General features: G+C 38.9%; 1 protein-coding gene across 1 annotated transcript in view; it reads left to right on the top strand.

The window, feature by feature from the left end:
* The first annotated feature begins 744 nt into the window (after positions 1–744).
* Positions 745–25344, top strand: part of LOC124789857 — an 858265-nt gene continuing 833665 nt past the window's right edge. The window contains exon 1 of the mRNA XM_047257370.1: positions 745–845. Within this exon, the coding sequence (XP_047113326.1) occupies positions 757–845 (89 nt within the window). The 5' untranslated portion in view covers positions 745–756. The remainder of the gene's footprint in view (positions 846–25344) is intronic.

The raw sequence follows: 25344 nt of genomic DNA, 5'->3' as shown, positions 1-25344 counted from the left end.
TAAAATCCACCAGTGTTATGTTACAACATTAATATGCAGTGTTTCTTTGAACATTTGTATTCGTTTTTAAGAATGGCAAACAGAATAGCTGACATATCGGCTTACACTCATTTTTCAAGAAAGTGTTCAGTTATATTTATAAAAACAAAAATTAAGAATAAAAACAAATTGACAAAAATTATTGTGTATATTCACTTCTGATAGAAATAAAGGGAGATCAGGCAAACTTAGCTCAGTTACTCATTGATTGTAAGAAAAATTGTTGATTGTAAGAGGTGATGCAATAAATATTTCTACCACTGTATATCTGCTTGACGACGAATCCGGATTGATCTGTGTCTTAGATACACACTCAGCCGTGAGGATGATAAATATTACGAGCCACGACACTTGATACTTTGGCTAGCCGACTGCGTGCCTAGACTTAGATCGAACGTGAAGATACAGTGGCTTCCGTGTAGAGACAAGTTGCGCCGTGCACGGTGGAAACAAGTGGTGTATTTTACGGCGCTCTGGAACCGTTAGGAAACAGTTGCAATGCGAAAGAGCGGGCAGCTGAGCCCGCCGGTGCCGTTCGAGTGATGCAAAGCAAGGCGAGGCGAAGCGGGGCCGCTGTGAGGAGTGACGTGGACGTGCAGCCCGCTCCTCATGGCAGTCACGGCTGTCGCTCTGGCGTCTGCTCCGCCCCGCCGGGCCGTGTACTGACAAACAGGCTGGCAGGCGATACGGAGCGGCCAACGGGACCTAGCAGCGACGATGACTCCGGGACGCCGAGGCGCCAGTCGCCTCCGCGCCGTCTCAGCAACGCGGTCCAGCACGCCTCAGGCCCCAGTTCGCGATCGCAGGTAAACACACAGTTCCACTTTGGTGGCGGACGACGCAACTCTCCAGCCCCGTGTGGCTCTTGCGTAAGTCTAGGGCGGCTCTTATGGACTGTAACTAAACGTTAAGCTGTCGACACACAGGAAGAGTTAGCTAAAGTTTACGGGGCGCTCTACGAGTTTTGTGACGTCACTTCCTACTATTTCTCGTTGAGGAGCCATTTCGTCACGTGAAACACAAAATAAGTTCTGCGATATTTCGGAAACACGCCACGTAAAGCAGAACCAGTAGAAAGGAAGCATTTAATGATTATAAAGAATCCGCCTCGATTGCAAATAGAAACCGGATGTTGACCTGGGTTTCGGCGCGGATAACCGCGCCTTCTTCGGAACAGAGGCAGTTTTAGTGTGTTCCGAAGAAGGCGTGGTTGTTGTTGTAGTGGTCTTCAGTCCTCAGACTGGTTTGATGCAGCTCTCCATGCTACTCTATCCTGTGCAAGCTTCTTCCTCTCCCAGTACCTACTGCAACCTACATTCTTTTGAATCTGCTTAGTGTATTCATCTATTGGTCTCCCTCTACGATTTTGACCCTCCACGCTGCCCTCCAATACTAAATTGGTGATCCCTTGATGCCAACCGGTCCCTTTTTCTTGCCAAGCTGTGCCACAAACTTCCCTTCTCCGCAATCCTATTCAATACCTCCTCATTAGTTATGTGATCTACCCATCTAATCTTCAGCATTCTTCTGTAGTACCACATTTCGAAAACTTCTATTCTCTTCCTGTCCAAACTATTTATCGTCCATGTTTCACTTCCATACATGGCTACACTCCATACAAATACTTTCAGAAACGACTTCCTGACACTTAAATCTACACTCGATGTTAACAAATTTCTCCTCTTCAGAAACGCTTTCCTTGCCATTGCGAGTTACATTTTATATCCTATCTACTTCGACCATCATCAGTTATTTTGCTCCCCAAATAGCAATACTCCTTTACTACTTTAAGTGTCTCATTTCATAATCTAGTACCCCCAGCATCACCCGACTTAATTCGGCTACATTCCATTATCCTCGATTTGCTTTTGTTGATGTTCATCTTATATCCTCCTTTCAAGACACTATCCATTCCATTCAACTTCTCTTCCAGGTCCTTTGCTGTCTCTGACAGAATTGCAATGTCATCCGCAAACCTCAAAGTTTTTATTACTTCTCCATGGATTTTAATACCTACTCCGAATTTTTCTTTTGTTTCCTTCACTGCTTGCTCAATATAAAGATTGAATAACACCGGAAGGTGTGGTTATCCGCACCGAAACCCAGGTCAACATCCGGTTTCTATTTGCAATCGAGGCGAATTCTTTATTATGTTACTTATAATCCGTCTTGATTGCAAAATTTTGTTTTATTCATATGACCGGTTTCGGTTCATCCAGAAACATCTTCAGATCTGATATTTCAGTTACAGGAGTAACCCGTCCAAATCTAGCAACTTTCACATGCTGCGTCACATGATGTGATACGCCTTACTGTCGTTGTGTTCAGTAGAAGCCCATGTGATACCTTACACCGCATGAATATATTCTGTTTCTATATTGCAGCACATTGAATGACTCGAGAACGAATCTTTATTGGCACGATTTCTTGCAATTAAATGAGGGAAACGTGATGCAGGTGGTTAAAGAATTTTCGTATTTAGTTATTTTCGCGTTCTAGCTCAAGTGTTACGAGAGCAAGGCATTTTAAGGCAACAACCCTGTGCAGATTCATGAAAACGTCCCGTCCTTGTTAGGATTTATTATACTTAAATGTGAACGAAATTTCGGCCATGAAAGCCTATAGAATATTGTAACATAAAATATGAGGTCGCTGAAGCAGAGTTTCAGAATAGCGAGGTGGTTGTGGTGCCACGTTATGGAAGCGAGGATGGGTCTGTCTGTAGAGAGTCCTATAGGTTTTTTTATTATTTTTGCGTTTTCTAAAAGATTTTGAGAGTTTTCTATGAAATTAATAGAAATATTTCATTTATTATTTGGGGTTATGTAAACGTCTTTCAGGTGTGAGTTTGTTCGATTTGGTGACCTTTTATTACATAATGTGCTTACTGAGTGAACATGTATATTCATTCTTTCTTATTACACGTTCACGGATACTGGAGCTTTTATTTAGGTGTACCACTGATGGAACAATATGACAAGATGGGAAATATGTGTTTTAACTAACAACGATACCTTCCATCTAAAACATGTAACAACAAATACGGCAAGAAAAGCAATAATGAGAATCTCTTCTGATGCAATAGGCAACGACAGTATCGGTATAACCATGATTAAGAATGTTGCCGATATCTTAGTACCTGTCTTAACTGACATATTTAATTTTTCCCTTGTGAACGGAAGATATCCCACTGCATGGAAAAGAAGCCTAATTCGACCCATCCCTAAGATCGAAAACCCGCAACTGCCTAGTGATTACCGACCAATTAGCATACTGCCTGCTGTTTCCAAAGCACTTGAATGTATTGTTCATGACCAAATCACTGAACACTTGCATGAATTCAGCCTATATGACAAATTTCAATCCGGTTTCCGTAAACATCACAGCACAAACATTGCTCTAATTAAAGTAACTGATGACCTGAAATATGCCATCGACAATCGAAAGGCAACAATATTGACGCTACTGGACTTCAGCAAAGCTTTTGACACTGTTAACTTTGCTCAGAAAAATGCAACAGCTTAATTTCTCAGATAGTGCAATGAGATGGTTTGAAAGCTACTTAAAAGACAGACAGCAATGTGTTATCTGCGTAAATGAAAAATCTTCCTGGAAACATGTTTCCTCGGGAGTGCCACAAGGATCAGTCTTAGGATCACTTTTGTTGTCTTTATATGTCGACGATATTTCGTCGGTTCTGTCCTCCTGTAAATATCATTTCTATGCCGACGACCTCCAGCTCTACCTAAGCGTCAGACCTGAAGATGTAAACACTGCAATCGCTCAGATGAATGATGATCTGTCTTCAGTAGTGAGATGGGCGAAAAACCTGGGGCTTAAACTAAATGCAAAAAAGACGCAAGTAATCTTAATAGCCCATCAGAAATTAATAAGTTCAGATTTCCGCGAACGGCTACCTCCTATTCTGCTCGACGGTACTCCAATACCATATCAGAAAACAGTGAAGAACTTGGGTGTAACTTTGGATGAGCATCTCAACTGGGCGGAGAATACAGTCGCAGTGTGCCGAAAGACGTCTGCTTGTCTCTATGCTCTCAAAAAGTTTCGGAACATATTTCCACAGGACTTGAAACGCCAGCTCGTGCAAGCACTCGTTCTACCGAACCTCCACTATTGTGATGTGATTCAACAAGGCATGAGTAGTGAAAACAAAAGACAGCTAGAGCTAACCATGAATGCCTGTGTGCGTTACACCTGCAACATTCGCCGATATGATCATGTTAGTGCTTCATACTCCGAGCTAGGGTGGCTGCGGCCGGACAAATTGCGTGACTACCACACTCTATGTCTACTCCACCGACTCCTCATCGCGCAAGCACCCCAGTACCTTGCTTCAGGGATTAAAAACCTGTCATGTCATCATAATCGAAACACGAGGTCACTCTTATTTGGTATCCTAACTGTGCCCACTCACAAAACAAAAACTTTTGCAAACTCCTTCTCAGTTGCCGCTGTCCGCCTCTGGAACAAACTGCCCCTTACCTTGCGCAAAATTCGATCTCCTGCTGCTTTTAAGAAGAAGTTGAAGCATTTCCTACTATCATCCTCACAAAGTTCTCCACAAAATTAATGTACAAGGACAATCCCCTCATCTGTCAAATAGCAAAGCTAGCGTCTCCTATCTTGCTCCTGAGATGCCTTCCTCTTCATCTTTCTCTATTAGCCACGCAATCTTCTTTTCCTTTATATTTCCTTAATTATGTTTCATCATGTCTCTATTCTTCTCCTCCCTTCACCATGAGTCTCCCTCATACTCCCTGCTGCCGGCACTCCTATCTAAAATCTGTCTCTTCAATAATGTCTAATTATAACAGTACTTGTGACCTAAGAATATAAACTCTATATGTATGTATTTTTCCAGGTGTACCTTTCAAATTGTTTATTTCACTTTTTGTACTAGATGTAGTTTAACATGCCTACTAAAACATATGAATGTAAAATAAGTAGAATGCCTGGTTAGATGTAAGAGAGGGCCTGATGGCCCTAATCTTGCCAGGTTAAATAAATCAATAAATAAATAAATAAAGTTGGAATTCTACGCGCGTCTATTTTCATGAACAAACTCTATGGTGGTTTCCGAGCCAAAAAAAGCTGACAAAGGCCGCTGGAGAGCACTGAGAGAGCAAAGTCACATCAACCACCTAGTGCCGCGTGCCGAAGGCCCTATGTCTGGTGACGTGGATATACCACCCGCGTGAACGTTAAAGTTGCTGCCTAGTACCGTGAGCCCATGACTTCAGTTTTAGTCCAGAAGGAACAAGCGATAAACAAAGACTCTTTCGGATAAGTAGTTTTAAATCGTCACAGATATAGCTCCTCTTGCGGCAACTAGATGAGATTCTCTGGCATATTGTTTCGTACGAAAATGCGATTTGTTAGTTACATATACCATAGCCCTTACTCATATTTATTTCTCAACATAGTCGACCTAGCGACAAACACATTTCTCCCAACGAGAGATCAGATCGGTGATACGGTCATTGTAGTACCTTCTACTATTCTGACGCAGTCACAACCTTCGTGACTATCATAGTGAAGTTCTCGAAGGTGTTATATGTAGTTCTGGTAACAGATAAAAATCGGATGTATGGAGGATGATCGATGACAGTGAATCCAAGGAGTTGGATTGTTGCAGATGTCGCAGCGCTCGCGTATGGTCTGGCACTCTCAAGCCGAATGAGAGGGTCGACGAACTCTTCGGATTCGAAACTCAATAGCAGCACGCTGTTTCTCACACACCGAAATACTTAAGTTACACACCGCCATGTCATATGCTATAGATGTGGGACCTCCCTAGCGGCAAAGGGCTGCATATACTTACACACTGAAGAGCCAAAGAAACTGGTACAGACATGCGTATTCAAATACAGAGATATGTAAACGGACACAATACGGCGCTGCGGTCGGCAATGCCTACATTAAGACAACAAGTGTCTGCCGCCGTTGTTAGATCGGTTACCGCTGCTATTAAGATTTAAGTGAGTCTGAACCTGATGTTATAGTCGGCGCACGACCGATGGGACAAGGCATCTCCGAGGTAGCGATGAAGTTGGGATTTTCCCGTACGACCATTTCACGAGTGTACCGTGAATATCAGGAATCCGGTAAACATCAGATCTCGCCATCGCTGCTGCAGGAAAAATATCCTGCAAGGACGGGACCAACGACGACTGAAGAGATTCCTTCACCGTGCCAGAAGTGCAATCCTTCCGCAAACTGCTGCATATTTCAGTGCTGGGCCAGCAGCAAGTGTCAGTGTGCGAACCGATCAACGAAACATCATCGATATGAGCTTTCGGAGCCGAAGGGCCACTCGTGTACCCTTGATGACTGCACGACACAAAGCTTTAGCCTCGTTTCGGCCCGTCAACACCGACATGGGACTGTTGATGACTGGAAACATGTTGCCTGGTAGGACAAGTCTCGTTTCAGATAGTATCGAGCAGATGAATGTGTACGGGCATGGAGACAACTCATGAATCCATGGATCCTACATGTCAGCAGGGGACTGTTCAAGCTGATGGAGGCTCTGTAACGGTGTGGGGCGTGTGCAGTTGGAGTGTTATGGGACTTCTGATACGTCTAGATACGACTGACAGGTGACACGTACGTAAGCATCCTGTCTGATCATCTAAATGTCAATTGTGCATTCCGACGGACTTGAGCAATTTCAGCAGGACAATGCGACTCCTCACACGTGCAAAATAGCTATAGAGTGGCTCCAGGAACACTCTTCTGAGTTTAAACATGCCCGCTGGCGACCAAATTCCCCAGAAATTGACATTATTGAGCATATCTGACGTGCCTTGCAACGTGCTGCTCAGAAGAGATCTCCACCCCCTCGTACTCTTACGGATTTATGGACAGCTCTGCGGGATTCATGGTGCCAATTCCCTCCATCACTACTTCAGACATTAGTCGAGTCCATGCCACGTCTTCTTGTGGCACTTCTGCGTGCTAGTGGGGGCGCTACATGATGTTAGGAAGGTGTGCCAGTTTCTTTGGCTCTTCAGTTTATGTAGACATGTAGAATGTTAATAACGTTTGTTTTATTAACAATTTTTAAGATTTATCACATAACAGAGGTAAAAATTTGAGCATGACTTTACATAGAGATGTAGGTAGTATTGCGGGCACATGGTGTAAAATGATAGTGCACTGCAGGAGCTGCCATGTGTACTCAGATGATCAATGTGAAAAGGCTTCCGACGGGATTATGGTGGGACAGGATTTAGCAGACTTTGAAAGCGGAATGGTAGCTGGAGCTAGACGCATGGGACATTCCTTTTCGTAAATCGTTAGGCAATTCAAAACTACGAAATCCACAGTGTGAAGAGAGTGCCAAGAATACCAAATTTCACGTATTGTGTATAACATACAAAGCAGTGACAGAAGGCCGTCGCTTTACGACCGAGAGCAGCGGCATTTGCGTAGAGTTATCAGTGCCAAAGATCAAGCAACACTACTTGAAATAACATCAGAAGTCAATGTGGGACGTAAGACGAAAGCATCCGTCAGAACAATCCAGCGAGATTTGACATTAATTGGATATCGTAGAAGATGGCCGATGCGAGTGCTTTTGCTAACAGCACGACGTTGCCTGCAGCCATTCTCGGACGCTCGTGACCATATCGTTTGGATCCTAGACGATTGGAAAACCGTGGCCTAGTCAGATGAGATGAGCCCTGATTTCAATTGGTAAGAGCTGATGCTAAGTTTCAAGTGTGGTGCAGGCTCCACGAAGCTGTGGATCCAGGTTGTCAACAACGCACTGTACAAGGTGTTGGTGGCTACATAATGTTGTGGGCTCTGTTTACATGTAATGGGTTGGGTCCTCTGGTCTAAATGAAACCATAATTGATTGAAAATGGTTATGTTCGGCTACTTGGAGACCATTAGCAGCCATTCATGAACATCAAGTGCCCAAACAACACTGGAATTTTTGTGGATGACAATGTACCATGTAAAGTGGCTGCTTATTCTAGAACAACTGTGTAAGTTGAAATGACCAGTTTAATGTCGCAAATTTTAGTACAAAAATTAAAGCTTTTACACAGTTTTCAGCTCGACAACAAAAAAACAGCACAATGGATAACACATCTCGCCAACATCAAAAGGTGAGATAATCCTATACACAACACTACTAAATATTAACTCTCCGAAAGAACGGTAATCCTAAGCACAATAATATGAAAGTTTAATAGGAAGTTTCTTTACAAAATTGCTACTACACATATGTTATGATGTTGGTCAACACTACGAAAATCGTCCGATTCAAAATTCAGTACTATTTAGGATAACAATGAAGTCTATGGTGGATGGTTAGTTATGTGACAAATTTCAGTGCAAGATTACCCAAGGCTGCTTGAGTTTACAGTGGACGCAAGCCGGTCAACCAATAAAGTTTACGCCTCTGCATGCGGTATTTACCTTAAGCTGCGACGAGCTGCCGACTGCAAGGCCGCTCCCTCCCACTGAAATTCCAATAAACCTAATCTGGCCTTTGCTGAACTTTCCAGCAGAAACTTTCCCTATGTTTCTCGTTATGCGAGAAAACACGTAATCATCCCAAGTCTTTGTAGGTGGCGATATACACGCTCAAGGTTGGAGCAGCGTGCATATTATAGTGCCCTCTCTGTTCTTACAAGAACAGTTAACTAGTTTGGCTTGTTCATTTCTCCACAGTTGGAGCTAAACGTTGCTACAGTTAATTTCTAGCTGGATTGCAGCGGCTGTGAACGCAGTGTCCACACAATTTTCTCCTCTGCGTCGTACAGAGTGTTAAGCTCTCCGTTCTGCACTTGACACCAGTTCAGAGAAGAGTCCCTGAAAATTTCTCTCTTGTCCTACTCATTTCAGAACTTCCTACACCACTTGGGTTCATTCGTTCTTCATGTCACGGCCTTTTTCGAACAATAGGAGCGTTCCCCTTATTTTGTGCAAACTCTCTCTACCAATCACAATGTCCCTTCTATCAAACTGCGTCGAAACTTCAGCATTTTTTTCCTTCCTAGTACGTTTCCGCCAATCGGACTTTTTGTGCCCATTCTAGACGTCTAAAGTACATTGACCTTTCCATATGTCTCGCTTGCTGGACACGTGATCGAAATGCGTTTTATTTGTGTACTGCTGGAATTCCGAAACGTAACTTTTTAAAGCTTTTTCTCTGTCCCTTGTGCAAACGTGCCGCTACACGTGGTCCTCCCTCCTGAATCACCTGGTTGGAGTCACTGACCTTCCTCCTGCCACCCCTTTAAGTGGTTTCCATCATAACTCTTGCACCGTGCCTTCGCTATGCTGTTGTCTGCCTGGCTTTTCAAATTAAAAACGACTTGCGTTGCCTGTTCCACCTTCCACTCAAAGACATGCATTATATAGGAATGGTGTGTTAATTATTATCAGTTGACTGTCATCCCTCTTTTGCATTACATACTGATAGGCAAATGTTCTCATAACCGCCGAGTTACGTTATGTGTCATACTCACCTTCTCGTTGCGATGTATAAAGCTCTCATGTAAGGTGTGAATCTGACCATTTATTCTGCCACCTTACAACCAAGTCACTGTACCACAATTGTTTGCGACTGATTTGAAAAACGTTCTGAAGAATTCGAGTGAATGATCTGGCCAGCCATCAAACATTTATGGAACATAATAGGGAGGTAAACTGTACACAAAATCCAGCACTGGCAATACTTACGGAATTCTGGATGGCTGTAGAGGCACCATGGCTCAGTATTTCTCCATGGGATTTCAACTACTTGTTGAGAACATGCCATTTCGAGTTGCTGTACTATGTTCGACAAAAGAGGTTCCGACACGATCTTAGGATGTATCCCATGAGTTTTGTCACCACAATATGTACGTAGGAAGAGTCGCTAAGGTGAAATATCTTAGACGAGGTTCTAGGCTTGCTGCCATCTTTCAGGTGAAATATTTCAGACGAAATATCGTTGGAAGATGTCGACACCATGTGCATTCAAGCCGAAAACCTCATGTAATACTCGTTGAGCCGTGAAAACTTCAAGAATCACGTCTCGAATTTACATTTCAAGACATTTTATGCTGTTTGTTTAATTCCACATTGCCAAACAGTTGTATAGCTTCCTATTCCGCTACTTCCTGTTAGATTTATGAAATGTGAATGGTGTTAATCTTTCCTTCTAGTGTTGTAAGTATATCAGTTGCTGTCAAAGTCAGATGGATTGTTGATAACCCAATGCACAAAGTGGGACAGGAAGAATTTCGCTGACTTTTGGCCGACTTCAGTGTAATTTGTGCCAAAATCAGCGCTATTTTGTTGTCAAATTCTGTTATTTTCTGTCAATTTCGGTGTTATTTTTTGCCGAATTCGGCGTAATTTTTTACCAAATCCGGTATTATTTTTTTCTAAATTTGGTATTATTTTTGTAAACTGGGTGTCATTGTCTGCTAAATTTTTTGCCAGTTTCTCTGTTTTCGATATTTTCAGCGTTTTTTCTTACTAATTTCAGAGTTTCTTGCCTCTCTAAGTGTTTTTTTTTGCATATTACGTGTTTTTTCCAAAATTCTGTGCTATTTTTAATGTCATGTCATAGTCCGTTATGCGGAAAATGAACCGCCTTTTTAAGATTATACGTGAACTTTGAAGCAAAAAATGCAAAATTCAATTTCTGTATTCAACGACCATCTGTTACGAACGTTAATAAACTGTCGTCAATACGGAAAAATGGCAAATTCCATGATATTTCGTAAAAATCGACGATTTAGTCTTTTTTAGCTAAAAGACGCCTGTCGTCGCGGATGACTAAGAATCAGTTTTTGGTCAAGGATTGCAGCGAAGCGTGTGGTTTTACGCAGATTCTATTGGTGCGCGCTTCTTCCGTACGTTATATTACTCGCTAATTTTTACATTTCATATAGTTTTAATGCATTTAGTGGAACATAAACACTTGCCGGACGTGTTTACGCACTGCATTGCCACTGATTTAAAAAGCACTCTGCGAAAGGCTCTACGTAATGTAACCTCTCCACAAAAATTTATAAATGACAATATTATTTATGAATGCTAACCTCCCTAGCATTTAAATTTAATGACAATAAAAAATGAGAATCGCAATCTGACTCAAATATAAGTTCCTCACAAAAAAAAAGAAAGTCAATTCAGTGATAAGAAAATCTCAGTGATAATGATAACTCAATTAAACCGAAATATCGGTCTTTGGCCCTGTGTAAAAAAATCAGAATTAATTTCTTACCTCAGTATAACTGCATGTCAAATTTCTGCTCTTATTATTGGCCACGGCTTGGAGGAAATGCATTGCAAATAATATTTTTTTTTTTTAAATTTAACTGAAACTTTTCTTTAAGGGAAATGGAAGGAAATCGTTGGTTCAATTAAATGATTTTTTTTTGTTAAAGATATTGCTTTGAAATGAAAATTATTATTGGGGCACTTGTTGAAAATTAATTACAATAAATAAACTTTACATTATCTGATGATTACCTTAATTAACAATATACCTCATTCAGCCTCTTGACCAGAATGCCATGTCGACGCTCGCCGACTCCTCGCACACAACTGCACTCGACTGCTACTACCGACATACTGGACGCAACTGTACTGAGCTACTGCTATCGACAGACTGTACTGCATGACGACTACTAGCGCGGTCAAGCGCAGACTAACTACGATAAATGGCTCTCTGGTCAAAGATTTTATCATGCCTCACCATCGCTGCTACGTTACATACGTGTTTCATAACCCTCCACTGAGGGGGGGGGGGGGGGGGGCAAAAATTTGGCAGCGATGGTGAGTCATTTGGACTTGCCATCGCAAGAAATTTTTCCAACTTACAGAATATTCAAAAGTAGTACACAAATTAAATGTGGTGCACATGCACCGAGTACAAAATATATCAGACAAAGACAAAATGTGAGTACAAAACATAGTAGCAAATCAGAAAACTGTATATACAAATTATTTGACAGATAACAGAGTGCACACGCACTGAAAAAATTCTTTAGCATTTTCAGAACAAATAAACAGAATGGCAGAAAATCATGTTGATAAGTGACATGAGTGTACTCGCACTGGAGTTGAGAACATATCAGCAAATGACGAAATGTATATACAATGAGTAACAAATGACGTAAATGCATACGCACTGAAGTATTGAATATACAGAATGAGTACAAATCATATTGAAAAATGAGAAAAGTGCACAGGCACTGAAGTTCAGAAGAAAACATATTAACACATAACATTAGTGCACATGCACTGTAGTTCAGAACATATCATCAAAAAAAAAAATAAAAATGTATATACAATATAAAAGACAAGAGTGCACATATACTGTACTTCAGAACAAATCGAAAAAATGTCTTTAGCATTTTCGCAATAAATAAACATAATGGCAAAAAATCATGTCGACCAGTGACATAAGTGTACTCGCACTGGAGTTCAGCGAATCCAAAAAAAATGTATAACCCATGAACATAAATGATGTTAGCAAAAAAAAAATGATTTTCACTATGTGACAAGAATTAGGATAGGAAAGGGAAGGATTGCATCATGGTTGTAGCACTTTAGATTGCACACAGCTGTTCTGAAAGTCCATATCTTTCCACAGAAGTACAACACCAAGTGACACAATTTGAAGTTCTTTTCCCATCAGAATTTATCAGCGTAGCCAAGACACTGAACTGTCGTAGTAATGTTCCATGTTTTCATTTTGGCAGTACATTAGGTACACCAAACAGTGGGACCATAATAACGTCTTCATCGCTCACGGTGGTGGACAGCATGTCGTGTCAACACCACGCTCTTACAAGGCACACCAACGTAGAATTAGTGCAAAAACCAAATATAGTGCTCCATGATCATGAGGATGGACAGGACAAAATGGATATTGCAGTAATTCAGGGTAGTTAGCTCATAAGGTGAAGGACATTAAGTCACATACCATTCTTCATTAGTAGTTTGCGGCATTCATAGCCCAGTTATTGAACATTTCTGTACCATCTATGTAGTATTACAGAAAAATGTTCATTAATTGTTTTACATAGAATCAGTAACCTTCTTTTCCTAGTTACAAAGCATTATTAAATAATCGCATTCTTTTCCAGTTACAAAGTATAGCATAGTTAATTAATCATTTGTCATTCCAATATAGTAATAATCATTAGCTTTTTCCTAATTACAAAGCATTAGGAAACAATCGCATTCTTTTCCAGTTACAAAGTATGGCATAGTTAATTAATCATTTGTCATTCCAATAGTAATCTCATTCTTTTTCAGTTACAAAGCATAATTAATCATTTGTCATTTCAATATAGTAAGAATCATTAGCCTTCTCCTAATTACAAAGCATTATTAAACAATCGCATTCATTTCCAATTACAAAGCATAGCATAATTAATTAATCATTTGTCATTTCAATATAGTAAGAATCATTATCCTTCTCCTAATTACAAAGCATTATGAAACAGTCGCATTCTTTTCCAGTTACAAAGTATGGCATAGTTAATTAATCATTTTCCAAGTGACATATTATTTATTGCTGATCAGCATTACTCAGAACTTTCTTAAGCTGGTATCATTATTTGGGACTGGTAATACATCCCTTTTTTTATTTTGTTAGCCATACATTGCGTTAGGTAATTACAGGGGAAAGCAAGAGAGAAGAATTTGCTTCTGGGTTGTTGGTATAAATGAAAATGTGTAACGTCATTCGTCATAAGTCAGCTGTGGCAAGATTATGAAACAAGTAGAGTATATGTAATCACATTCATAGATTTAATGAACAACTGCTTATAGCACATTAATCTCATAAATAATTTCTCCTGCAAAAAAATATATAAAAATGGATTATTAAGCTGATAAGAAAAATGTATTTTATGCTGAAAAGTAGTGAACTTCGAATTAACAGGTAGTGAAATGTGTATAAAAAATGTGTTCCATAGCTGTCCTTTCCAAATCCTTCAGTCATTATACTGTGCAATATAACACCTGCTGTCAAAACGAACTGCAACAAATACCTAAATAACTACATAGCCTAAATACATAACTTCAACATTATCCTCATCTGCAAAGAAAACTTCATTACCCATATCATCAAAACTCCATTATCATCATCACCTGTAAAGAAAAACTTCATTATTTATAGTAGCATATTCTTCATCATTATTCATCAGCATTCATTATCATCTGCAAAAAATCACTTCATAACTCATTACACAACTATTCCTTATCTCTAGCATATTTCATCACTAAAACTAAGATGTGTAGTTCTGTCTGACAGCCTGCATCAATCACCTTGTATTCTGAAAGAAAAAATTAGTAAAGACTGCTATTCTACGATGAGCATAGTATATTCTTGTTAATGCTTGTTAATCCTGATCCATTTACTCTTCCTCATAAAGTTATTGCATCTTCTTTCGTTTATTCCGTAGGTGAAATTCCCATTTCTGTTGAATCTATTTCTTACACGCATAATTTCTTTCTGAAATTGATGAACAAAGATTAATGTCTTGCATTTAAATCATATACCCACCAAATAATGACTGGTTTATGGTAACCTAATTAACCATACAGCATAACATGACAGAAAACGTAATATGTCAAAGACATTGACAGTGTTCAAAGCCAAAATGTACAGAGAATATCACAATGCAGCAGCAGAAAATGTAAAACAGTCACGATCTTGAGATGTCATAGGGCAAAAAATGCCAAAGTCAACTGGTGTGTGTTATATCTTAACTATTTCACAGTACATACAAACAAAACTGGAGTACAATCATATACACGAAAAAAAATGGAAAATGTGCACGGTCTGATATGTAACGACAAGAAAAGCGACCTGCTAACCTTACCTTGCCGGGCACTTGCCAAGAAAAAATACGATAATCATCAGTAATTAGTCATGTGAATATAATTGCATTAGTAAATGGCATCATAGTGTGTTGAATCATACTGTGTCTTCATTCAATAAAGGGTTTAATATTTGACCAATGGTGGTTGCCTTTCGATTTTCTGGTTCTCAAAGTTTCAACGTGTACAACATTGGGGTGAGGGATGCTACGAATCCGATATGGACCTGCGTATAGAAGTTCAAATTTACTGCACTTACCTTTTAATTTGCTGGATAAATAGTGTGTACGTACTAATATTTTCTGTCCAATGTGAAAGTCTCGGCGTCTACAAACCTGTTTTTGCTGTCTTCTTCGGCGCTCTGCGGCACGTTTGATGTTGTTCAGCGCAATGTTAATTATTTCATGGTGTCTTAGTCGACGACAGGTAGGGAAGTTTACTAATTCTTTAATTTTGTTTGGTGGTTCAACGTTTTTCAGTATAACAGACGGAGATAGCATAGTGGATTCATTTGGAATGGAATTGATTACATCTTGGAATGAGAGTATGTGTGTATCCCAATCAATATGTCTTTTGTGGCAGTATATTCTACACAGCTTGCCAATTTCTTTCATTAATCTTTCACAGGGGTTCGAAGAAGCATGGTACTTGGATATATAAATCGGAGAAATGTTTCTAGCTCGTAACATACATGTCCATGTAGCAGAACGAAATTGTGATCCATTGTCAGAAATTACTTTCAACACATGCCCTACATGAAATAGAAAATGTTTTACAAATGCTTTCGAAACAGTTTTAGCTGTAGCTTTGCGTAACGGAGTGAAAGTAACAAATTTTGAAGTGAGCTCAACAGCGACAAAGATGTAGCAAAAACCTCTGTTAGTTCTCGGAATCGGACCAAAAATATCTACAGCGGCCATATGTTTTAATTTAACAGGTATAATGGGATATAATGGTGGAATATGTGAAGTGGTGTCTGATTTAGCTTTCTGGCAAATTTTACAAGACGCTAAAACTCGTCGTATACGTTTCTCCACGTTGGTAAAATAACAGTTCTGTCTCAGTATAAGAAAACATTTTCTTGCTCCGTAATGTGCGTAACTTAAATGAGTGTACCAGATTAATTTGTTAACCAGTTCGTCAGGAATGCATAATAACCAATTGCTGCTGTCAGGATGAGAGCGGCGAAACAAAATGTCATTGCGTACAGTGTAATGGTTTCTAATCGTAACATTATTCTTATCTTGCCAAAGGTGTTTAATTTCTTTCCACACATTGTCTTTATTTTGCTCTTGTGCTATGTCCTGTAATGACGATGAAATAAAGTTTTCAAATGCAACTTGCTGAATGTACATGACACTGAAATTTGTTTTGCAGAAGTTGGTTGCTACGTCTTGCTGATTGTTGCCGAGAGAACGCGATAGTGCGTCTGCTATAACATTTTGTGTGCCGGGAATGTGAACTATTGTAAAATTAAATTCCTGTAAATAAAGTTTCCATCTGCTTAATCTGTCGTGAGTGAATTTGGCCGAAAGTAAAAATTGTATCGCTCTGTGGTCTGTGTAAACGGTGGTATGTCTGCCATAAAGAAAGTGCCGAAATCTCGTAAAAGCCCATACAACACATAATGTTTCAAGTTCTGTAACAGAATAATTTCGTTCAGCAGGTGACAGAATACGACTTGCAAATGCGATGTTTTTAATTGCTATTGACCCATCTTCTTCAATTTCCTGGAAAATGTGTACGCCTAAAGCCGTGTTAGAACTGTCGGTGGCAATGGAGAAATTTCTGGTAAGATCTGGGTGGGATAAAAGTGGTGCATTCAACAGAGCATGTTTCAGGTTCATGAATTCAGAGTGTGCTTGCTTATCCCAAGACCAAGTACTGTTTTTACCTGTTAATTGGCATAATCTGGGTGTGTCTAAAGCAGAGTGATGAATAAATTTACGAAAAAATTAATTAAACCCAAAAAACTGCGTAATTGCTTCTTCGTCGTAGGAATAGTAATGTCACGTAGAGCTTGAAGTTTTTCCGGATCAGGTGCAATGCCTTCTGCTGAAATTACGCGTCTAAGAAATTTTATAGAAGTTTTGCCAAAGTGCGATTTACTAAGATTAACTGTAAGTCCTTGTGCACGAAAAGTTTGTAACAGTTGTTCAAGAATCAGATTGTGTTCAGACCAGTTAGCTTCTGCGATAAGAATGTCGTCTACATACGTCGTAATTCTGTCCTTAAGTTCTGTCGGAAGTATTGTGTTCAAACCGCGAATAAAAGCTGCAGAAGAAATAGTTAAGCCGAATGGTAGTTTGCAAAATTGATAACAGTCGCCGAAACAGAGAAAGGCTGTATATTTTCTGCAATTTGGATGAAGCTGAATTTGCCAAAATCCCGATTTCAAATCTAATGTGGAATAAATAGCTGTACCGTGAAATTTCTGTAAAAGTTCCTCTAATGTCTGTAGTCGATCAGTTTCATTAATAATAATGTCATTAATGTGACGTGAATCAAGTACAAGGCGAAGTGAGCCATCTTTTTTTTTAACAATATGTAGCGGGTTTATGTACGGACTAACTGCCGGTTCTATAATTCCTTGGTCAAGCATATCCTGCAATTCTTTTTTAACTTGTTCTCTGTGGATAGATGGAATGGGATAATGCTTTGCTTTAAATGTATCGTGCTGTCTGACTTGAAATTCATACATAAATCCGGACATAGTACCAGGAATATTGTCAAGAACTGGAGCTTGCTGTAAAAGAATTTTGTGTAACTGCGTGCGTTCGTCGTCTGTATTTGCACTGCTTTGTTTAACCTTATCGGAAATCATCTGCATTACGTCGTAGTCAGTTTCGTCTGGAGTATTATAGTTGTGTACGTACGTATCAGTGAACAATGTGGGATTACAGTCTATGTTACGTGATACGGAAATGACCTCTGTGCGGTTTATTGTTTGTTCTTCCGCAGATAGTGAGTGCTGAAATTCTAAAGCAAGTTGTACATTTTCATCCTTTAACATTAAATAAGAATTCTGAAAGTCAATAACTGCGTCGTGTTGCACCAGAAAATTCGTACCTAAAATAACGTCTGTCGTCAATAAAGGAACAATCCAAAAATTTGAGTGGAAAGTATGACCTCCAATACAAAATGATAAATGCGTCTGTAATTTAACGTCTACTCCTTTACTCGATACTGCTCCCTTCACTTTTGTTTTGCCTAAAGGTAATGTCGGATAAGTATTCTCTTTGTTGCACTCGTTGAAAGTTTCTTCATTTATTACTGATATAGGTGATCCGGAATCAATTACTGCTGAGAATTTCGATGAACCAATTTTAATTTCGATAACAGGATGTGAAATGGTTTTCTGAACAACATGTCTTTCCTGTAAAAGAGTGTCTCGTATGTCGTCAAAAGTAATTACATTTTCGTGAACTACATTTTGCGTGTCAAAGGTAGTGCTTGTGTTACTGGAAGATGCGACCTGTACAGTATCTAGTAGATTAGATTAGATTAGATTAGATTAATACTAGTTCCATGGATCATGAATACGATGTTTCGTAATGATGTGGAACGAGTCGAATTTTCCAATACATGACATAATTAGGTTTATTTAACAACATACTTAAGTTAATATAACAACTTTATTTTTTTGTGTTTTTTCTTTATTTTTTTATTTTTATTTTTTTATTTTTTTGTTTTGTTTTTTTTCTTTTTTTTCTTAATTTATATCTAAAAATTCCTCTATGGAGTAGAAGGAGTTGTCATTCAGAAATTCTTTTAATTTCTTCTTAAATACTTGTTGGTTATCTGTCAGACTTTTGATACTATTTGGTAAGTGACCAAAGACTTTAGTGCCAGTATAATTCACCCCTTTCTCTGCCAAAGTTAGATTTAATCTTGAATAGTGAAGATCATCCTTTCTCCTAGTATTGTAGTTATGCACACTGCTATTACTTTTGAATTGGGTTTGGTTGTTAATAACAAATTTCATAAGAGAGTATATATACTGAGAAGCTACTGTGAATATCCCTAGATCCTTAAATAAATGTCTGCAGGATGATCTTGGGTGGACTCCAGCTATTATTCTGATTACACGCTTTTGTGCAATAAATACTTTATTCCTCAGTGATGAATTACCCCAAAATATGATGCCATATGAAAGCAATGAGTGAAAATAGGTGTAGTAAGCTAATTTACTAAGATGTTTATCACCAAAATTTGCAATGACCCTTATTGCATAAGTAGCTGAACTCAAACGTTTCAGCAGATCATCAATGTGTTTCTTCCAATTTAATCTCTCATCAATGGACATACCTAAAAATTTGGAATATTCTACCTTAGCTATATGCTTCTGATTAAGGTCTATATTTATTAATGGCGTCATACCATTCACTGTACGGAACTGTATGTACTGTGTCTTATCAAAATTCAGTGAGAGTCCGTTTACAAGGAACCACTTAGTAATTTTCTGAAAGACAGTATTGACAATTTCATCAGTTAATTCTTGTTTCTCAGGTGTGATTACTATACTTGTATCATCAGCAAAGAGAACTAACTTTGCCTCTTCATGAATATAGAATGGCAAGTCATTAATATATAATAAGAACAACAAAGGACCCAAGACTGACCCTTGTGGAACCCCATTCTTGATAGTTCCCCAGTTTGAGGAATGTGCTGATCTTTGCATGTTACGAGAACTACTTATTTCAACTTTCTGCACTCTTCCAGTTAGGTACGAATTAAACCATTTGTGCACTGTCCCACTCATGCCACAATACTTGAGCTTGTCTAGCAGAATTTCATGATTTACACAATCAAAAGCCTTTGAGAGATCACAAAAAATCCCAATGGGTGGTGTTCGGTTATTCAGATCATTCAAAATTTGACTGGTGAAAGCATATATGGCATTTTCTGTTGAAAAACCTTTCTGGAAACCAAACTGACATTTTGTTAGTACTTCATTTTTACAGATATGTGAAGCTACTCTTGAATACATTACTTTCTCAAAAATTTTGGATAAAGCTGTTAGAAGGGAGATTGGACGGTAATTGTTGACATCAGATCCATCCCCCTTTTTATGCAAAGGCATAACAATAGCATATTTCAGTCTATCAGGGAAAATGCCCTGTTCCAGAGAGCTATTACACACGTGGCTGAGAATCTTACTTATCTGTTGAGAACAAGCTTTTAGTATTTTGCTGGAAATGCCATCAATTCCATGTGAGTTTTTGCTTTTAAGCAAGTTTATTATTTTCCTAATTTCAGAGGGAGAAGTGGGTGAGATTTCAATTGTATCAAATTGCATAGGTATGGCCTCTTCCATTAACAGCCTAGCATCTTTTAATGAACACCTGGATCCTACTATATCCATAACATTTAGAAAATGATTATTAAAAATATTTTCAACTTCTGACTTTTTGTTCGTAAAGCTTTCATTCAATTTGATGGTAATACTGTCTTCCTCTGCTCTTGGTTGACCTGTTTCTCTTTTAATAATATTCCAAATTGTTTTAATTTTATTATCAGAGTTGCTGATTTCAGACATGATACACATACTCCTGGATTTTTTAATAACTTTTCTTAATATAACACAGTAGTTTTTATAATTTTTGATAGTTTCTGGGTCACTACTCTTTCTTGCTGTCAGATACATTTCCCTTTTCCGGTTACAAGATATTTTTATACCCTTAGTAAGCCATGGTTTGTTACAAGGTTTCTTACGAGTATATTTAACTATTTTCTTGGGGAAGCAGTTTTCAAATGCATTTACAAAAATGTCATGAAATAAATTATATTTTAAATTGGCATCAGGTTCACGGTACACCTCATCCCAGTCTAACTGCTGTAGGCTTGCCCTGAAATTTGCAATTGTTAAATCGTTGACTGAACGTACTACTTTGGAGGACTGTTTAGTATTGCTGAATGGAGATATGTCATATATTGTAACTAGCTGTGCACCATGATCAGAAAGACCATTCTCAACAGGCTGAGCATTTATCTGGTTAAACTTATCTTGGTCTATAAAGAAGTTATCTATCAGTGAGCTGCTATCCTTTACCACCCGAGTAGGAAAATCAATAACGGGTGTCAAATTGAAAGAACCGAGTAATACTTCAAGGTCATTTTTCCTATTACCCTCTTTCAGAGAATCTACATTGAAGTCCCCACAAATAATAATTTGCTTCCCCCTGTCTGACAGATAGCACAACAAGGAGTCCAAATTTTTCAGAAATAGATGAAAATTTCCTGATGGGGACCTATATACAGTTACAATTATAAATGTGCCTTTATTTAATTTAAGCTCACAGGCACACGCTTCTATATGTTTCTCTACACAAAACTTTTTTGTTTCTATACTTTTTGCACAATGATAACTTTTGACATATATGGCAACTCCTCCTTTCTCCATATTTTCTCTCATTACATGTGCAGAGAGCTTATAACCACTTACATTTACCTTATCCATATCGGTAACAATGTGATGCTCAGACAGGCATAGTATATCTATTTCATTCTCAGCTTCTAAATCTTCTAAACAAACCAGAAGCTCATCTACTTTATTCTTTAAACTCCCAATATTTTGATGAAATATACTTACATTATTTTTAATTATACTTTTATGAGAACCTTTCCTTATTCTAACATTTGCAGTACTCTCCTGTCTGAGTTTCTCATTGTGCTTAGGCCTAGTTCCTATACCAGTGGTCACATGGTGTTCAGAGAGGCAGATTATGTCAACTGGGTTGGGTGACTTTAATTCATCAATGCAATTACCTAGTACTGAGATACAACTTGGTGGAGATAAAATTTCTGGTGATTGGTGAAAATTTATAATTGGTAGCTGTGATTGGTGATCCAATGTGCTAGAATTGTGCTGTTTAATTTCTTTCCTAAACTGAAGATTTGTTTCAATCCTGACCTCTCGTAGAACTTGACATCTTTCTGTCTTACCTATCCTAAAAAAGGTGCTGCTCCAACACCTGTAACCACTGGTATTTTGCCATTCATGGCAGTGCCTCCCCCCCCTTAAATTTCCTGCTATTACCCCAGCCAGTTTCCCCTTCCCTTTCCTGTTGAGATATAGGCCGTGCCTGGTATAGTCCCACCTACTGAGATAATCAACAGGAACCACACCAATATGAGCCCCCGCACCCGACCCAAGCAGCCGTTCCAACTCCAAATTAACTCTCCCAACAGAAGAGTTCAAATGAGGCCGGTCATGGCGTCTCAGGACAGATACAAATTCAACATTGGTGTGTCTCGATGCCGACGCAATCTTTACCAGGTCACACTCTATACTGTACCCAGGATCTCTGTCAATGCTGTTCCCTGGCCCTCCCACAATAACCACGGTGTCTTCCCTGGTAAATCCTTTACAGAGTGAACCTAAATCCTCTGTCACCTGATCCAGACTAGCACTTGGTTTGAAAAAATTTGTGACCTGGTATTCTGGTCCTAATTCCTCCTGCAGAAGTTGGCCTACACCTCTGATTCTATCTGTCGTGTTATTGTTATTACGTGGATTCTGTGGCATTTCTACTATTTGAACTGTCCTATTACTTCTTCCAGACGTATTACGCTCTGGATGATACCTACTGTCGGGTTCGTTCATGAGAATAGGTTCTCGTGCATAATTTTGCTGTTGGTATGTCCGACTGTTGTTAGATGTACGCTGAAAATTGTTCTCATTATTTTTACGTCTGTCGTAATAGTCATTCCTATACGGTGCATTGCGATAGGAATTGAAATACTGCCTTCTTTGTACGTAGTTGTTTCCTTGCTGCCGTACGTTACTATTTCTTGTATCAGGGACTATACGTGCACGCGGCGAAACATTAAAGCCTGGTTGACCTTGTGCATTCCATTGTTGGTTAGGTATGCTAACCGGCTGGTTTTGATGTTGTTGTTGTGAAACACCTCTATTGTTACTAAAGTGTGGTTCCTGTTGCTGAAAATTTTGACGATATTGATAATTAGAATTTTGGCTGTTATTAGAGTTTTGGTAGTTGTCGTTCCTAAAGCGTCTGTTATCTTTCCTATTGAAATTACGTGTCTGATCATAATTGCTGTACTTTTGTTGACCTTGGTTATTATAAGAAAAATTTTTGTTTACAAAAGAATAATCAGATTGTTGTACTTCCAAGAGCTGTAAAAGATCTCTGAATGCTGAAATGTTTTCCTTTTGCTGCCCCGTTAGAAGTGACACTCGTAATGACCGTGGTAATTTGGAAATGCATAATTGTATAAGTGCGGATTCACTGTACGGTTCACTTAGGTACTGGTTTTGTTGGACCATATGCTCAAAAAATTGCGTGAAACTGGGAAAATTGGAGTTCTCATAATTTGGCAAACTAATTAGTTGATCTTTAATTCCGCGCTGTGTCGTCTTCGACCAGTACGCTGATAGAAAAGCATTCTGAAACTCTTCTACCGAATAGCATTGTCTCGCGATCGGTCTCATACGAGTTGCCGGTTCTCCTTCCAAAAAACTGCAAATAAATTCAAGTTTATGCGTAACGGGCCAAGTCGGTGGAAAAGCAAAGCTAAACTGTTGTATCCAATCCAGTGGGTGAATCTGTGTTCTGTCGTTTTTAAACACTTTAAACTTTCTCACTGACAGAAAATGTTTGTAATCGAAATTATCCTCTCTGTGTGATGGAACAGGTTCAGGATTGTAAGAAAATCTGTTGAACTGTGGTTGTTCGGAATCTAAGTCCCGTACTCTCTGTAGATTACCCAAATTATACGCGTTGCGCGAGTCTGACAAATGTTCGCGAAGTGGCGTCTGCTGTGATGTGTTATTAACTGAAATACTTTTCATTTCTGTTACTTCTTGTTGTAAACTCGATAACTTTCTACGCAACGTGTTATTAGACGAATCGATCTCATTAATTGTCTGCTGTAAATTTTGAAATTCAGGTGTTTGGTTAAATGAAACCGGTGCAGTATCGTCTGATTTATTATCATTATTACTTTCAGTAGCATCAATACGACTGGCTAATTCATCATATTTTTCAGTCAGTATTTTTGCCTGATCATCGGTTTTAGAATCGGACGCATTAATCTGTCTTTGCAACTTACGTGTAGTTTCGCTCAGTTTTTTAACATTAGCTTTGATGACATCGCAATCCTGTATTAGTTCTAATTGCTCGAATCTGTCTGTCACTGTTTGAATATTTACTGTGTGTGTATCTGTTTTTGATTTAAGATCAGAAATTTCATCACGTAATTCCGCATTCAACTGTTCTATGGTATTAATTTTGTCGGACACTGTAATAATATTATTGTCTACATATGTCTTCGCTTTCGCGAACATTTTACGTTTGTCTTCTTGTCTTTGTGCAGTGATTGTTTCCATGACTTGTCGTTTTACTTTGTTTTGACCCTGAATAAATTTGCGGAAACGCGTATCACTGTTTTGTATGTGAAGATTAAAGCGTTCGTCAATTTGAGAGTTCTGTTGGTCGAATTTCGCGTCTATCTTTGCGTCCATTGTGCGCGAAAGTTCTACCGTCATTGCTTTAAACTCGTCCCGTAATTGTGTAGCTTTTTCAGAGCATTGTTTAGCGACTCCGCTAATTTCGTCTCTGAGTGTTTCTGTTGCAGCTGTTTGCATTTCCCTTAATTCCTGAGCAACAGACCTAATTTCTTCGCTGCTTTTTTTTGAACAAGCCTCAATTTCCACGCGCAACTGTTCCTTAGTGTCATTGCACTGCGCGGCAACGGCTCTAATTTGTTCACTAAGCTGTCTGGAATTGTCGTCTAATTTTTCATTTAAGTGTGGTTTGAGTTTTTCGTTAGCTTGTTTGACCTGTTCACTAAGTTTGTCTTGTTTTTCGTTCTGCTGTTTGACCTGTTCACTAAGTTTGTCTTGTTTTTGGTTCTGTTCATTCCTAAACTGTAGCATTATTGCCATAAATTGTTCCAAAGTAACATTACCTACTCCATTATCTGTGCTGTTTGATTGTGTACCTGGAATTGTCGCGCTTTGTGTGACCATTTGGTCATTCTGCAATTTACAAAAAGGATTATCAGTCGGACCTACACTGTCACTCACTATTTCGGAATTAAATAAATCCGTCGTACTTTGTGTATCCTGTTCATTTTCATTAGACAAATTTGTCTGTACGTTACTTGAATTTTCCAAATCGGGTGTGTTAAGCTGGGCAGCGCTCATTACAATAGGGCGCTCCGCATCATCGATTGTCGTCAAATCAACAGAAGACACAATCGAGTTCGTTTGTTCATCATTAAGGTCTACATCATTATGAATGGTTGGAACGCACTGATTGTCAGTGAACGCAGGATTGTCACAATTACTACCGGTCACGGTGTTTAAGTCGGTAATTTCGTTCATAATACCTCGCGATACACTATTCATAGTCTTTCACGGCATTTTTGCTAAAGTCACAATTATTCACAAAAGAAATACGCACAATG

The sequence above is a fragment of the Schistocerca piceifrons genome, chromosome 3 (genome assembly GCF_021461385.2).
Source record: "Schistocerca piceifrons isolate TAMUIC-IGC-003096 chromosome 3, iqSchPice1.1, whole genome shotgun sequence".
In the NCBI taxonomy this organism is placed as follows: domain Eukaryota; kingdom Metazoa; phylum Arthropoda; class Insecta; order Orthoptera; family Acrididae; genus Schistocerca; species Schistocerca piceifrons.
The sequence above is the reverse complement of the archived record's forward strand: the minus strand, read 5'-3'. Positions and strand labels throughout refer to the sequence as shown.